This window comes from Schistocerca nitens, chromosome 3 (genome assembly GCF_023898315.1).
Source record: "Schistocerca nitens isolate TAMUIC-IGC-003100 chromosome 3, iqSchNite1.1, whole genome shotgun sequence".
Classification (NCBI taxonomy): Eukaryota; Metazoa; Arthropoda; class Insecta; order Orthoptera; family Acrididae; genus Schistocerca; species Schistocerca nitens.
Window position 1 is genome coordinate 784024706 of NC_064616.1, and position 16826 is coordinate 784041531.

A 16826-nucleotide genomic window follows, 5' to 3' on the forward strand; every position below is an offset into this window, starting at 1 on the left:
GCTGTCCACTAGCACGCCGCTTGTGGACTCAAAAGAAAGTAGAGCATCGTACAATAATTCGTTCTCCTGACGAAAACGAATTATTGCACGATACTCCACTTTATCAGAGGCTGCGCCATTTTCTTGTTGCAACTCCAGCACTGGAGCGCGGCGGGGGGGGGGGGGGGGGGGGGGCGGGTTGGGGGGACGAGAGTTCAGTATCAGTATGTAATAGGCCTGCAGACATGTACCTGCAAACAAACAAAATATGTAATTCCGTAAGATCGTTTTTCATGACTACCCCTCGTTTTGTGGAACAGTAATAGGGAAGGCGTTCCATGAAAGAGGTCAAATGTGACTTTGCCTCCATCGTGTTGTACCGGAGAGTCATTTGGTCAGGCAACTGCTTCCGTGACCCAATCACTATATTACTTTGCTCTCTACAGTCATAACTGACAGTCACATTGGGCTTAGCAACGGTGCATGAGCTGGTCATCTGTTTCAGAATACCATTTGCAACAACATGTGAAGAACTATGTACTACGATGCACTTGCAACTCCCTAGCATTATATTACTCATGTCCTTAAGCTGAAGTGTCTTAGAGATCCACTACATAACACGAGGCACTAAGAGGTGTCATGGAGACATTATGACTTGCGACACAGTACTACAAATATAAAATGCACCAAAAAATTGGCCATAAGGCGTGCATAGTACTTACTGTGTCCGGTGTCCTTCCGAGTGTGGCTTATTGGAACACCGGTACAGGTATTTTCTGCCAACATAGGAAACACAATAGTTCCTAGACAGTGGGCCAGGCCGTCCAAGAAAGCTAGCGGTAATACCTCTCATTGTGGACATAAGCCCTCTATTGATCTACAATGATCTTCAGCCTAAATTCGTTGGAAGTATTATGAAAAACTGCTAGGCATCCGTAAAGGAAACTGCATACAAGACTCTAGTGCTCCACTGTTTATGGTCTTTATGGAGTAGACATAACAGCAGCCATCGATCTATTTCTAGAGATGCTGTGATAAAGTCGTAACGGGTCCGTACAGTCAATAACGGAGATGGCCAGGGAACTTACGTGGAAATTTTTGAAAGAAAGCCGACATTGTTTTTGCGAAACCACGTTGATTATTCAACCTATCCGAAGTATACACACACTGTCGTCCAAAACTTACCGAGACAGATTTTACTCCTTGACTATAAGCGACTTCAACACAGAAGCTACGGTGGCGGCTTCAATTAACAGCTATAAACAACAGATGTGCATTTGAACAGGCAGTTGTGGGCAGGCAGTGTTAAGTAGTGGATGTGCGGACGCAGTGTGTCAGCGTTCTTGTGTCTCAAATCAAGTGTTCAACACATTCGCCACAACATTTTGAAAAAGACAAAACCGTGTGCATAGTCTGACTCGGGCACCTTGACTACTGTAAAAAAGAAAAGAAAAAAGAACGCCGCATGGACATCTCTCGGGACTTGATTGAAATCCAAAATGCGGACAGTTCTTTTTGGGAGAAAGCCATCGAGGGTGACGAGGCTTGGTGATATTGATATGAACCTATCACCAAACGAACATGACCGATATTCAAGAACACGTGACGTGTGAGTTGAACATCCCAAAGAAGGACTTTTCTGACAGTTTCATATGGTTTATTAACGTTCTGTGATTTGAGCTCAGGTGGGAGGAGACTATGTAGAAGACCTGAAGCATTAAAAAACTCATCCTAACTTTCCTCTACTTTTTTTTATTAATCCAGTACAGAACCTTTTTTGACTGACGGGTATGTGGATATTGCTATCGTTGCAGATGTTCTGGTTCGTAACACAGAATCCCACCTGAACTACCCACAACCTTGAATGAGGCTCAAGTGTCCAACACCTTGACATCTACATCTACGTCTACAAGCCATCTGACGGTGTACTTCTCGTACCATTAACTGAATCCCCCTTTCCTGTTCCATTTGTAAGTGGCACGTGGAAAGAATGGTTGTCCGCAAACCTTTGTATTTGCTCTAATTTCTGTAATTTTCTCGTCGTGCTCATTTCGTGAGACGTATGTGGGAGGAATTAATATGGTGTCCGATTCCTCCCGGAATGAACTCTCTCGTAGTTTTAATAGTACACCTCTCCGTGATGCACAACGCCTCTCTTCCACTTCTGGCATAAGCTAATTCGCTCGCACTTGAATAACTGACGATTACTGCTTTTTCCTCGATAATTGCTTTTTCTCTCTAAGTATTTTCAGCTTGATATTTTCTCCATTGTATGCTCTACGAGTTCTCATTACAACCGTGAAGGTCTAGTTATAATATAGTAGTACATATGGGTATGTGAAAATTTAATTATAATTCGTCTAAAGATTATTTCGTTATTTATATGTTTTCTTTAGTTATTACTATCTCAAGCAGCATCTTTCATACTCCGTTATACAGCAGATTTGAAATATGGTGTGTAATGTAGAGATATGAACAACCATTTGTGTTTTGTATGCTAAATATTTATGACAAGTGTTTTAACAAACTCTACTTCAGTAAATCCCATAAAATGGATAATATTTTTAAAAAATTAATATTTATGTATCAAAGAAAGCAATGGGTCAGGCAAAGATGAGAAAACATCATTAAGAAAGAAAAACAGCGACAGGAAAGAATTTATTTCTGAGCAGGAGCGCATTCATAAATGAAGTCTCTCGCCGACGGCCATCGATTTTTTTGCAGTGCGAACGATGTCGACGCTCGGAGAACATCCTGAAGAGCACATTTTCACACATGTAACAAGATGAAGACAGCAATTTCAATATTTTTCTCAGCGAACACTATGTACCTCACTAAAATATTATTTATGTAACATTAAATAAGGACTACCGATAAAGGCACAAGATAGTGACTTGTTTCGTCTTTCGTGTGATTTCCAAGAAGAAGGTTATTTTTGACATCACAGAATTTTCGAAAGAGTTTATTCTCCGGGTTTGTATACGCCTGCTGTAAAACAGGGAGACGAAATTGTGGCAGTATTGTATCTTACAAAGATTATTTCCTTATGAAAACACAATATCGCAAAGAGATAGGCCGCTAGCGGTCCAAACAGTTTATCAACAGCTTCCCTAACAAGCGCTATCACCTTATGTAAGACCTGTTCACTTTGTGGTTTATTTAAATCACTTTAAAAAGAGTATCGGAATGGTGTGTTGACGAGGGCTGCGGTTCGGTTCCTCGCGCCCCCTAGCCTGGCTGACCAAGTGAAGTAAAGTTCCGCGTTCTGGCCCCATAATGGCCAATCCGGCGCGACTGACTGCGGTGTCATCCTCCGGAAATGGCGTCATAGGATGTGGTATGAAGGGGTACGTTGTCAGTACATCCCTCGCTTGGTCGTTGTCGGGTTTCTAGAGATTGGAATCGCTACTTCTCGGTCAAGTAGCTCCTGAGTTGGTCTAACGAGGCAGACTGCACCCCGCTCCACTCCTCCCACAGGAGAAAAGTCCCTGGTAGTGCTGGGAATCGAGCCCGGGTCCCCTGCAAGGCACTGAATCGTGCTGACCGCTCATCTACGGAGGCGGACAGCTGAACAAGTACTCACAGTTTAATGATCTCGGTGAGAAAGATAATTCATCATCCCTACTACTCTCCACAATGTTCAAATGTGTGTGAAATCTTATGGGACTTAACTGCTAAGGTCATCAGTCCCTAAGCTTACACACTACTTAACCTAAATTATCCTAAGGACAAACACACACACCCATGCCCGAGGGAGGACTCGAACCTCCGCCGGGACCAGCCGTACTGTCCACGACTGCAGCGCCTAAGACCGCTCGGCTAATCCCGCGCGGCTCTCCACAATGCCTCGTGATCTATTTTAGAAACAAAATTAAGATGCACATTTAGTACTTCCTTTTCTTACGACAGCTAACTGAGATGCCGTAAACCCCATGGTGCCAACCTGTAATTGAGATCATAGAGGTATTATTCAGGGCGTATCATAACGAACAACGAAAAAAGACACGTGTGAAAGTATACTGTAATACAAGCAATAACTATCCAGTAAACATGGAACAGCAAGAAAGCCGTTTGCGAGATAACTGTGAATAGTGGTTACAAGCCACCAGTGTTTTCAATCGAAATACTGTCTTCGTTAGATCAAATTTATCTGAAATATAAACTTTTGGACTAAGAAATTGGACTCAAATTGTATGATGTGACGCCGGCACTTTTGCTACCGTTATAAGATGACATCTAATGCGCCAATATGATCAAAGATGGAAGGGTGGAGTAGGAGTAATACGTCAGCCGCCAAGATCAGTTGACCTCAATTCTCCTGATTTTTCTCTCTAGGCTCAGCCCAGAAGTGAAGTATACAGCACTCCCGTTGATACAATTGAAGAACTGGAGCTGCAAAATATACACTCTAGTCAAGGTTTACAAAATGAACCGGTGTGTTTGACGGAACTCTTTTTAACTCACTGCAGAGACGAGTGAAGTACCACATCCAAATGCAAGAATTACTCATGAAACTCCTCCTTTAACATGCAAAGTGTACAGTAAAATGTAGGATGCAATGTACTGAAGCAGAATTGTATTTCTTGTTAACTTAGACATGGGTGAAACATGTGCCACTGTAGATAGGGACTTCATCGAAAAGTTTACGCTTTAAATAGATTTGTACTAACCAGAAGTATATTTCATACTGAAGTATGTGGTGGGTCGTAACCATGTATTCGCAGTTACCTCGAAAAGGCTCGTTTGTGTACGCATGTATACTGGAACGTTTTTCTTTCTGTTCTTGTATATTTTGACCCTTGTCAGTTTTTGATATGAATTATGGTGCACACGTACAGTTCTGTACGATCTACGATAATCGCAAAAGGTAGTCTAGCTGCGTGTTGTTGCGTAATTATACTTGGACATAATGGCGAACAAATTTTTTATTCATAACATGTAAGCTTTCACGGCCGGCGTCTTCATAAATTAAAACTTCCGGGCTGAATTGCCGTGGTCCATATATTAAACTGCTTCTCTTTCCTGACGTTTCGTTGCCTACTGCGAGCAACATCTTCTGAGGTAAGTCGGCGACTGGCTGCTAGGCGCTGGAGGTCCCGCTTATATAGAGAGCTTAGATGGCGCCACCACTCATCACGTACTTTCGACTTTAAAACTATCTCTGGCTAGTGCCATCTCTCTCGATTATAGGTAATCGATAGTCACTTCGTTGGTACAGAGTTGACCGCCATGTCTTGTCTAGTTTTAATCCTTCTTCTTTTTTATTAAAATTATTTTCGTGCTTGTGTTGCGGGACCTCCAGCGTCTAACAGCCAGTCGCCGACTCACCTCAGAAGATGTTGCTCGCAGTAGGCAACGAAATGTCAGGAAAGAGAAGCAGTTTTATATATGGACCACGGCAATTCAGCCCGGAAGTTTTAATTAATGAATTTTTTATTATTTCTATTACTACTTTTAATTCGGGAGGATTTGATTCCGTTTCTTGGTGCGCTTGACATGAAGCTGAGAAACAAGGAGATGTGTTTTCGTAAACGTGTATACCACTTTCACTGTCTTTTCCTCCAGATTTATCTCTCTAGAGTACAGAACAGAATATCATCCTCAGTCACACGAACTGCTATGATCGTGAGAGCGACAGATGGCTGTCAAGTAGGCACAATCTCGAACGCTGAGGGGCCGATTTCACAGGCTCACAGATCCAGCGGGCTGTAAGGAGGTTATCAGGTGATGAACTCTGGCAGGGAGCGCGATGCTATGAGTGTTGTGCTGTGTTGTGTTGCAGTGATCCCGCAGACGTGCTGGTACCGCAACACCAAGTTCGACTGCGGCCTGAGCATCTCGTGCGTGTTGGCGGGCGGCAAGCCCCTAGACCTGTGCAGCGGGGGCCTCATCTGGAGCTGCTGCGTCTCGCACGAGAAAATCACCCCCAAGCCCGACCACAGCGCTGCCGTGCTGCACAACGTCAGTAAGTACCGCCGCGCCTCCTTGCTGTCTCACAATGTACTACACACATTATGTCTCACATCCTCACATCCATGCTCACTTGCCCCCCTCCCTCTCCCCCTCTCTCTCTCTCTCTCTCTCTCACACACACACACACACACACATATATATATATACACTCCTGGAAATGGAAAAAAGAACACATTGACACCGGTGTGTCAGACCCACCATACTTGCTCCGGACACTGCGAGACGGCTGTACAAGCAATGATCACACGCACGGCACAGCGGACACACCAGGAACCGCGGTGTTGGCCGTCGAATGGCGCTAGCTGCGCAGCATTTGTGCACCGCCGCCGTCAGTGTCAGCCAGTTTGCCGTGGCATACGGAGCTCCATCGCAGTCTTTAACACTGGTAGCATGCCGCGACAGCGTGGACGTGAACCGTATGTGCAGTTGACGGACTTTGAGCGAGGGCGTATAGTGGGCATGCGGGAGGCCGGGTGGACGTACCGCCGAATTGCTCAACACGTGGGGCGTGAGGTCTCCACAGTACATCGATGTTGTCGCCAGTGGTCGGCGGAAGGTGCACGTGCCCGTCGACCTGGGACCGGACCGCAGCGACGCGCGGATGCACGCCAAGACCGTAGGATCCTACGCAGTGCCGTAGGGGACCGCACCGCCACTTCCCAGCAAATTAGGGACACTGTTGCTCCTGGGGTATCGGCGAGGACCATTCGCAACCGTCTCCATGAAGCTGGGCTACGGTCCCGCACACCGTTAGGCCGTCTTCCGCTCACGCCCCAACATCGTGCAGCCCGCCTCCAGTGGTGTCGCGACAGGCGTGAATGGAGGGACGAATGGAGACGTGTCGTCTTCAGCGATGAGAGTCGCTTCTGCCTTGGTGCCAATGATGGTCGTATGCGTGTTTGGCGCCGTGCAGGTGAGCGCCACAATCAGGACTGCATACGACCGAGGCACACAGGGCCAACACCCGGCATCATGGTGTGGGGAGCGATCTCCTACACTGGCCGTACACCACTGGTGATCGTCGAGGGGACACTGAATAGTGCACGGTACATCCAAACCGTCATCGAACCCATCGTTCTACCATTCCTAGACCGGCAAGGGAACTTGCTGTTCCAACAGGACAATGCACGTCCGCATGTATCCCGTGCCACCCAACGTGCTCTAGAAGGTGTAAGTCAACTACCCTGGTCAGCAAGATCTCCGGATCTGTCCCCCATTGAGCATGTTTGGGACTGGATGAAGCGTCGTCTCACGCGGTCTGCACGTCCAGCACGAACGCTGGTCCAACTGAGGCGCCAGGTGGAAATGGCATGGCAAGCCGTTCCACAGGACTACATCCAGCATCTCTACGATCGTCTCCATGGGAGAATAGCAGCCTGCATTGCTGCGAAAAGTGGATATACACTGTACTAGTGCCGACATTGTGCATGCTCTGTTGCCTGTGTCTATGTGCCTGTGGTTCTGTCAGTGTGATCATGTGATGTATCTGACCCCAGGAATGTGTCAATAAAGTTTCCCCTTCCTGGGACAATGAATTCACGGTGTTCTTATTTCAATTTCCAGGAGTATATATATATATATATATATATATATATATATATATATATATATATATATATATATATATATATCCCCAGGCTGTGGCTAAGCCATGTCTCCGCTGTATCCTTTCTTTCAGGAGTGTTAGTTCTGCAAGGTTCGCAGAAGAGCTTCTGTAAAGTTTGGAAGGTAGGAGACGAGATACTGGCAGAAGTAAAGCTGTGAGTACCGGGCGTGAGTCGTGCTTCGGTAACTCAGATGGTAGAGCACTTGCCCGCGAAAGGCAAGGGTCTCGAGTTCGAGTCTCGGTCGGGCACACAGTTTTAATCTGCCAGGAAGTTTCATATCAGCGCACCCTTCGCTGCAGAGTGAAAATCTCATTCTGGCGCTTATTAATTGTTCGATTGTGTCCACACACACACACACATATATTCGCGGCCTCGCTTTCAATCATAATTTTTAGCACCTACCGTTCCTCATACATCTACATCTACATCTACATGATTACTTTGCTATTCACAATAAAGTGCCTGGCAGAGGATTCAATGAACCACCTTCAAGCTGTCTCTCTACCGTTCCACTCTCGAACGGCGCGCGGGAAAACCTTCACTTACATCTTTCTGTGTGAGCCCTGATTTCTCTTATTTTATCATGATGATCATTTCTCCCTATGTAGGTGGGTGCCAACAGAATGTTTCTGCAATCGGAGGAGCAAACTGGTGATTGAAATTTCATGAGAAGATCCCGTCGCAATGCAAAACGCCTTTGTTTTAATGATTGCCTCTCCAATTCACGTATCATGTCTGTGGCACTGTCTCCCCCACTTCGCGATAATACAAAACGAGCTGCCCTCGTTTGAACTTTTTCAATATCATCCGTCAGTCCCACTTGATACGGATCCCACACCGCACAGCAATACTCCAGAATAGGGAGGACAAGCGTGGTGTAAGCAGTCTCTTTAGTAGACCTATTGCACCTTCTTAGTGTTCTGCCAATGAATCGTAGTCTTTGGTTTGCTCTACCCACAACATTATCTATGTGATCGTTCCAATTTAGGTTATTTGTAATTGTAATCCCCAAGTATTTAGTTGAATTTACAGACTTCCGATTTGTGTGACTTATTGCGTAATCGAAATTTAGCAGATTTCTTTTAGTACTCATGTGAATAACTTCAAATTTTTCTTTATTCAGGGTCAACTTCCACTTTTGGCACCAATCTCATCTAAATCATTTTCCGATTCGTTTTGGTCATCAAATGACTTTACAAAACGGTAAATGACAGCATCATCTGCAAACAATCTAAGATGGCTACTCAGATTGTCTCCTATGTCGTTAATATAGATCAAGAAGAATAGAGGGACTAGAACACTTCCTTGGGGAACGCCGGATATTACTTCTATTTTACTCGATGACTTTCCGTCTGTTACTACGAACTGTGACCTTTCTGACAGGAAATCACGAATCCAGTCGCACTACTGAGGCGATTTTCCATAGGCTCGCAGTTTGGTTAGAAGACGCTTGTGAGGAACGGTTTCGAAAGCCTTCTGGAAATTTACAAATTTGTAATCAGTTTGACAGCCCCTGTAGGTAGCACTCATTACTTCATGAGTATAAAGAGCTAGTTGTGGTTCACAAGAACGATATTTTCTGAATCCGTGCAGAATATGTGTCAACAAATCGTTTTCTTGGAGGTACTTCATAATGTTCGAACACAGTATATGTTCCAAAGCCCTACTTAAAATCGACGTTTAGTGATACGCGCCTGTAATTCAAGGGGTTACTCCTACTTCCCTTTTTGGGTATACGGTAACTATAATATATATATGACGCTAACGCTAAAAACTCACAAACCCAAGAATAAGTAAGTTTATTCCTATTTCGCAACACCGATCCGCTACAATGACAAAACCGGAATCGATGGACCTCTATTGCTCTATGTCTCACAGGAAGCGCAGGAAAAGTCGTAGTAACTCAGGGGAGTGCGGGGAGCATAGGGAAAGCAGCGCGGCTGATACGGGCTGCGAGGACGTGAGGGGGAGGGGGAATGTTTTCTTGTTTGTCTACCAGCGCTGACAAGCCAGGGGAGTGCTCACCTCGTACCTGCAGTGGCGGAAGTTTCACATACAAGTAACATGATTTCGTATCCACAATAAAGAGAAAATAATCTTCAAATGTGGCACTTACTTGTAACTCTTTATACAGCGCAATTAACAGACAGAATGTCCAGGTGACAGAAAACTTGGACGCGATCCTAACGTCTCTTTGACACTTCTGCTTTTGGAGAACAACAGATCTCGTGTATATTTTGGTTGCCTGTGCTGTGTACGAAAGGCAGAGCTTGTTCCTCGAGGCCGAACCAATTCTCGCGAAACTGATTATGACAAAGAACGCAATTGCGAAAGATACTTTTATTCTTATAGGGGCTGGGAATTATCGTTAAAATGTACAGCTGTATTTACATGCTACCTGCTTTCACAGCATTACAACACACATTCATAAGAACCACTTCGGATGAAATGCGAATGTTTCAATGAATTCGCATCAAAACTAACCTCTTCTACCCAGGAGTGGACTTAAATTAAAAACGCCGTGTAGTACTGATACAGTTCAAGTGGTTCACATGGCTCTGAGCACTATGGGACTTAACATCTGAGGTCATCAGTCCCCTAGAGCTTAGAACTACTTAAACTTAACCAACCGAAGGACATCACACACTTCCATGTCCGAGGCAGGATTCGAACCTGCGACCGTAACGGTCGTGCGGTTCCAGACTGAAGCGCCTGAAACTTCTCGTCTACAACGGCCGGTGGATACACTTCCATTTATAAGTGCATTATATCACTGTAAATATGAATTTTAATTTTTGTATTGTGTCAGAATGTTTTACTTTGCTTTCCGCTCAGTAAATTAATGTTTTTGTATTAACATTTTTTGCCCTTTGCAGTGAGCTGTCGCCCCCTTTTAGTGTTGTCACGACCCCCTAGTGGGGCCTCCCCAGGTGTTGAGAATCGCTGGCCTAGCACATTCTCGACATACGGAAACTATTTCCTGATTACTAACTTTATTTATTTCAGCCATAAACATGGCGGACATGTGTAACTGATGTCAATGTCTTCTTTAATTTCTTAAGACCTGAGTTTCGAATTTATGAATGAAAAATTTATGTTGGTGGTCGATGCATTATTCTGGTACTGAATAAGATTAAAATAATAAATTTAAAAAAATTGACATTTCATCAGAATGTTAGAACCTGTTCAAAGTGATAACTGTTTACATTAGAAAATAACTGAAATATGTGCACTACTCAGAAAACTCAATGTTAAGGAAGTATAAATTCTGAAAACTATGTCACTGGAATGTGAAAGTATAGGTTGTTGCCAGATGTAGCAGCAGTACTATATCGAGAAAATGGTATTGCTGTATTGTTGTGATGAAATGAACGATCACTTACTTACTCAATAGTGTAGGGTGTTGCTGTTGTGGTCTTCAGTCCGCAGACTGGTTTGATGCAGTGCTCCATGCTACTCTATCGTGTGCAAGCCTCGTCATCTCCAAGTAACTACTACAACCTACATCCTTCTGAATCTGCATACTGTATTCATCTCTTGGTCTCTCTCTACAATTTTTATCCCCCGCACTTCCCTCCAGTACTAAACTGGTGATACGTTGATGTTTCAGTTGGTGTCCTACCAACCGATCCCTTCTTCTAATCAGGTTGTGCCAAAAATTTCTTTGCTCTTCAGTTCTATTCAGTACCTCCTCGTTAGTTTGGTGATCTACCCACCTGACCTTCAGAATTCTTCTGTAGCACCACATTTCAAAAGCTTCTGTTCTCCTATTGCCTAAACTGTTAATCGTCCATGTTTCACTTCCATACATGGCTACACTCCATACAAATATTTTCAGAAAAGGCGTCCTGTTACTTAAAACTATACTCGACGTTAACAAATTTCACTTCTTCAGAAACGGTTTTCTTGTTATTGGCAGTCAAGATTTTATACCTTGTCTACTTCGACCATCATCAGTTATTTTGCTGCCCAAATAGGAAAACTCATCTTCTACTTTAACTGCTTCACTTCCTAATCCAATTCGCTCAGCATAATCTGATTTAATTCAACTACAATCCATTACCATTATTTTGTCTGTTTTTTTAAATTTTTATCTTACATTCTCCTTTCAAGACACTATCCATTCCGTTCAACTGCTCTTCTACGTCCTTTAGTGTCTTTGACAGAATTCGAATGTCACTGGCATACTTCAAAGTATTTTTTCTCCCTGGATAAATTCCTACTCGAAATTTTTCTTTTGTTTCGTTTACTGCTTGCTCAGCGTACAGATTGAATAATATCGGGGACAAGCTAAAACCCTGTCTCACTCCCTTCTCAACCACTACTTCCCTTTCATGCCCCACGACTCTTATAAGTGCCGTCTGGTTTCTGGACAAGTTGTAAATAGCCTATCGCTCCTGTGTTTTACCACTGCTACTCTCAGGATTTCAAAGAGAATATTCAAATCAACATTGTCAAAAAGCTTTCTCTAGGTCTACAAGTGCTATAAAACTAGGTTTGCCTTTCCTTGACCTATCTTCTATGAGAAGTCGTAGGGTCAATATTGCCTCACGTGTTCCTACATTTCTCCGGAATCCAAACTGATCTTCTCCAGGTCGGCTTCTACCAGTTTTTCCATTCTTCTGTAAAGAATTCGTGTTAGTATTTTGCAACCACGACTGATAGTTCGGTAATACTCACACGTGTAAGCACCTGCTTTCTATGGAAATTGAATTATTATATTCTTCTGTAAGTAGTTCTAAAGGAATGTTGTCGACTCCCGGTGCCTTGTTTCGATTTAGGGCGAAGGTAGGTTATATTATCGTGTTATAACGACTTATAAACACATTATATTTCAAAATTACTGAAAACGTATAGAAATTACCTTTATTTCTCGAAGATATGCTGACACTGCTATAAACAGCATCTCATAAGCAGATGCTACCACCTACTAGGGACATGCAGAAGCGAATACAAGTGATGTACTGAAAGCAAACGGTTTAACGTATGTGCTGCAATCACGCACAGCGAGTTTAGTTTATTCCCTGAGCGAGAAAAAATAAAATTTGAATGTGGCATATATGAAACATATGGAAGATTAGATGGTGTAACTAATGAGGTAGTACTGGACCGAACTTAGGAAAAAAGAAATTTGTGGCATAAATTGACTAAAAGAAGGGATCAGTTAAGAGGACACATTCTGAGATCTCAAGGAATCATCAGTGTAATGCTGGAGCAAAGTTTGTGGGATAACAGTAGTAGATGGACACCAAGAGACGAATACTGACAGCAGGTTCAAATGGATGTAGGTTGCAGTAGTTACTCGAGGACGAAGAGATATGCACAGGATATAGAAGAAATCACTCTTCGAACTGAAGATCACAACAACACCAAGAGCGGAATGAGGAGGATAACTGGTCTAGTATAACGAACAACGGGAAAAAATAAAAAAAATGTGCATATGAACAAAGTTGGTAGAATGCACAGCATGTAGTTGATGTCCAATTTTAGTCCAAATACTGTATTAACCAACGTCACAGCAGCGATCAACGCAGTGACTATGCATAGCTTTTGTTTCAGAGTTTTGTTATCCACTATACAGTTTGCGTAGCGCTTGCTATTACATCCAAGAAAAAAAAATAATATTGCTAGGCAAGGGGGTGGGGGCACGGGGGGGGGGGGGGGGGAGGCACTCGATTCTGTAACCGAAGTCGTTAACGCACGCCTGTGCGGCGACACTCGAACAGGAGGTAAACTGATTCGACTCCAGGTGCGGAGTGATATGTTCACTACGCACCACTCAGTATTTGGACGTTGTTGGTGATGGCGTCTGTCAGCTGGGGACGTCAAACTCGGCGTCTTCCTTGTTGCTCTTCGCGAGTAGCAGGCTATGTAAAGCAAGCACTCCGTCGTCAGGCTGCAAGTGGCCCCTTGGGACCATCCGACCGCCGTGTCATCCTCAGTTGAGGATGCGGATAGGAGGGGCGTGTGGCCAGCACACAGATCTCCCTGTCGTTATGATGGTTTTCTGTGACCGGAGCCGCAACGATTCGGTCAAGTAGCTCCTCACTTGGCATCAGGAGGCTGAGTGCACCCCGAAAAGTGGCAACAGCGCATGTCGGCCTGGATGGCCACCCATCCAAGTGCCGAGCACGCCCGACAGCGCTTAACTTCGGTGATCTCACGGGAACCGGTGGATCTACTGCGGCAAGGCCGTTGCCCTAGCAGGCTATATGCCGGCATCGAATTTCACTCTTTCTCTTCTTTCATCATCATCATGAAATAAAAATATAACGCTACACTAAACCTGTGTCCATTACACTCAATTACAGTCCACAAATACACGCACGACACAACTCTCACACATCGGCAAGGGACGGGGCTACTGTGCCCGCTAGGCGGGTTAACCCACCCGTGGCGATCTCCGACCAACTATGCCGTACGACATTTAATTTAATTTGGATGGCTGTCAAGAAACTGAGGCGTAGCGAAGAAATTCAACGAGCTGAACCATTCAGGAAATGTGATGGCGTCTTAAGAGAAAAAATCCTGCTATTTTGTTATGCAACAGCGCACAGAAAATGTAATGCTCTGATTATTTCTGATGCTGTCAGTCATCTCACGAGGAGGTTCTGGATCCCATTTACACGTGATGTATAGCATTACAACCCTCTGACGTAGAAGATCGCGTCGTCGGTAAAACGTACTTATTTAAAATCGTCATCATCTACCTCTATACGTGATACGTTTAGATGGTTCAATCATTCGATCACGCGGTCTCAACAAGCAATCACACCTTAATAATTAGAACCTTGTACGCGCGAAATGATCAACGTTTCCGTAAGATATCGTGTACACTACTTTTTGGCTCTGTAATTCATGTGGGATCCTACTGAGTGATTTATAGAAACTTCTCACTGCTTTCCCGATTTCGGCCAAGGGTAAACATCAGCCAATTTTCGTTAAGTCACCAACAGATTCTAAAGTTTAATTTGTCGTACGACTACATAATGATCTTGATTTCGCGCTGCAGCTTTCATACGTTTCTTACAATTTCTGTTGTAAAAATAGTATTAATCGTGTCATGTAATATCAGAGGACGCACTTGTTTGTTCTGCTTCGTGAACACACAAGATTTCCTAAAAACTGGAACTGCCGCACTACAGCCACACTCAGGAATCTTGGAAGGATCCTCAATTAGTTTTCTAAATTATCAGCCCAGTTTCATACCTTCGTCTTAAATTCAGCAGGTATAACGATGAACCATGAACCATGGACCTTGCCGTTGGTGGGGAGGCTTGCGTGCCTCAGCGATACAGATGGCCGTACCGTAGGTGCAACCACAACGGAGGGGTATCTGTTGAGAGGCCAGACAAACATGTGGTTCCTGAAGAGGGGCAGCAGCCTTTTCAGTAGTTGCAGGGGCAACAGTCTGGATGATTGACTGATCTGGCCTTGTAACATTAACCAAAACGGCCTTGCTGTGCTGGTACTGCGAACGGCTGAAAGCAAGGGGAAACTACAGCCGTAATTTTTCCCGAGGACATGCAGCTCTACTGTATGATTAAATGATGATGGCGTCCTCTTGGGTAAAATATTCCGGAGGTAAAATAGTCCCCCATTCGGATCTCCGGGCGGGGACTACTCAAGAGGACGTCGTTATCAGGAGAAAGAAAACTGGCGTTCTACGGATCGGAGCGTGGAATGTCAGATCACTTAATCGGGCAGGTAGGTTAGAAAATTTAAAAAGGGAAATGGATAGGTTAAAGTTAGATATAGTGGGAATTAGTGAAGTTCGGTGGCAGGAGGAACAAGACTTTTGGTCAGGTGATTACAGGGTTATAAATACAAAATCAAATAGGGGTAATGCAGGAGTAGGTTTAATAATGAATAAAAAAATAGGAGTGCGGGTTAGCTACTACAAACAGCATAGTGAACGCATTATTGTGGCCAAGATAGACACAAAGCCCATGCCTACTACACTAGTACAAGTTTATATGCCAACTAGCTCTGCAGATGATGAAGAAATAGATGAAATGTATGACGAGATAAAAGAAATTATTCAGGTAGTGAAGGGAGACGAAAATTTAATAGTCATGGGTGACTGGAATTCGTCAGTAGGAAAAGGGAGAGAAGGAAACATAGTAGGTGAATATGGATTGGGGGGAAGGAATGAAAGAGGAAGCCGCCTGGTAGAATTTTGCACAGAGCATAACTTAATCATAGCTAACACTTGGTTCAAGAATCATGAAAGGAGGCTGTATACATGGAAGAAGCCAGGAGATACTGACAGGTTTCAGATAGATTATATAATGGTAAGACAGAGATTTAGGAACCAGGTTTTAAATTGTAAGACATTTCCTGGGGCAGATGTGGATTCTGACCACAATCTATTGGTTATGAACTGCAGATTGGAACTGAAGAAACTGCAAAAAGGTGGGAATTTAAGGAGATGGGACCTGGATAAACTGAAAGAACCAGAGGTTGTAGAGAGTTTCAGGGAGAGCATAAGGGAACAATTGACAGGAATGGGGGAAAGAAATACAGTAGAAGAAGAATGGGTAGCTCTGAGGGATGAAGTGGTGAAGGCAGCAGACGATCAAGTAGGTAAAAAGACGAGGGCTAATAGAAATCCTTGGGTAACAGAAGAAATATTGAATTTAATTGATGAAAGGAGAAAATATAAAAATGCAGTAAATGAAGCAGGCAAAAAGGAATACAAACGTCTCAAAAATGAGATCGACAGGAAGTGCAAAATGGCTAAGCAGGGATGGCTAGAGGACAAATGTAAGGATGTAGAGGCTTGTCTCACTAGGGGTAAGATAGATACTGCCTACAGGAAAATTAAAGAGACCTTTGGAGAGAGGAGAACCACTTCTATGAATATCAAGAGCTCAGATGGAAACCCAGTTCTAAGCAAAGAAGGGAAGGTAGAAAGGTGGAAGGAGTATATAGAGGGTTTATACAAGGGAGATGTACTTGAGGACAATATTATGGAAATGGAAGAGGATGTAGATGAAGACGAAATGGGAGATAAGATACTGCGTGCAGAGTTTGACAGAGCACTGAAAGACCTGAGTCGAAACAAGGCCCCGGGAGTAGACAACATTCCACTAGAACTACTGATGGCCTCGGGAGAGCCAGTCATGACAAAACTCTACCATCTGGTGAGCACGATGTATGAGACAGGCGAAATACCCTCAGACTTCAAGAAGAATATAATAATTCCAATCCCAAAGAAAGCAGGTGTTGACAGATGTGAAAATTACCGAACTATCAGTTTAATAA

At 43.8% G+C, this 16826-nt stretch overlaps 1 protein-coding gene across 1 annotated transcript in view; it reads left to right on the forward strand.

Annotated features, from left to right (window-relative positions):
* LOC126249763 (serine proteinase stubble-like) overlaps positions 1-16826 on the forward strand; it is a 398895-nt gene that overhangs the window by 270648 nt on the left and 111421 nt on the right. Inside the window, exon 4 of the mRNA XM_049951453.1 lies at positions 5762-5944. Within this exon, the coding sequence (XP_049807410.1) occupies positions 5762-5944 (183 nt within the window). The remainder of the gene's footprint in view (positions 1-5761; positions 5945-16826) is intronic.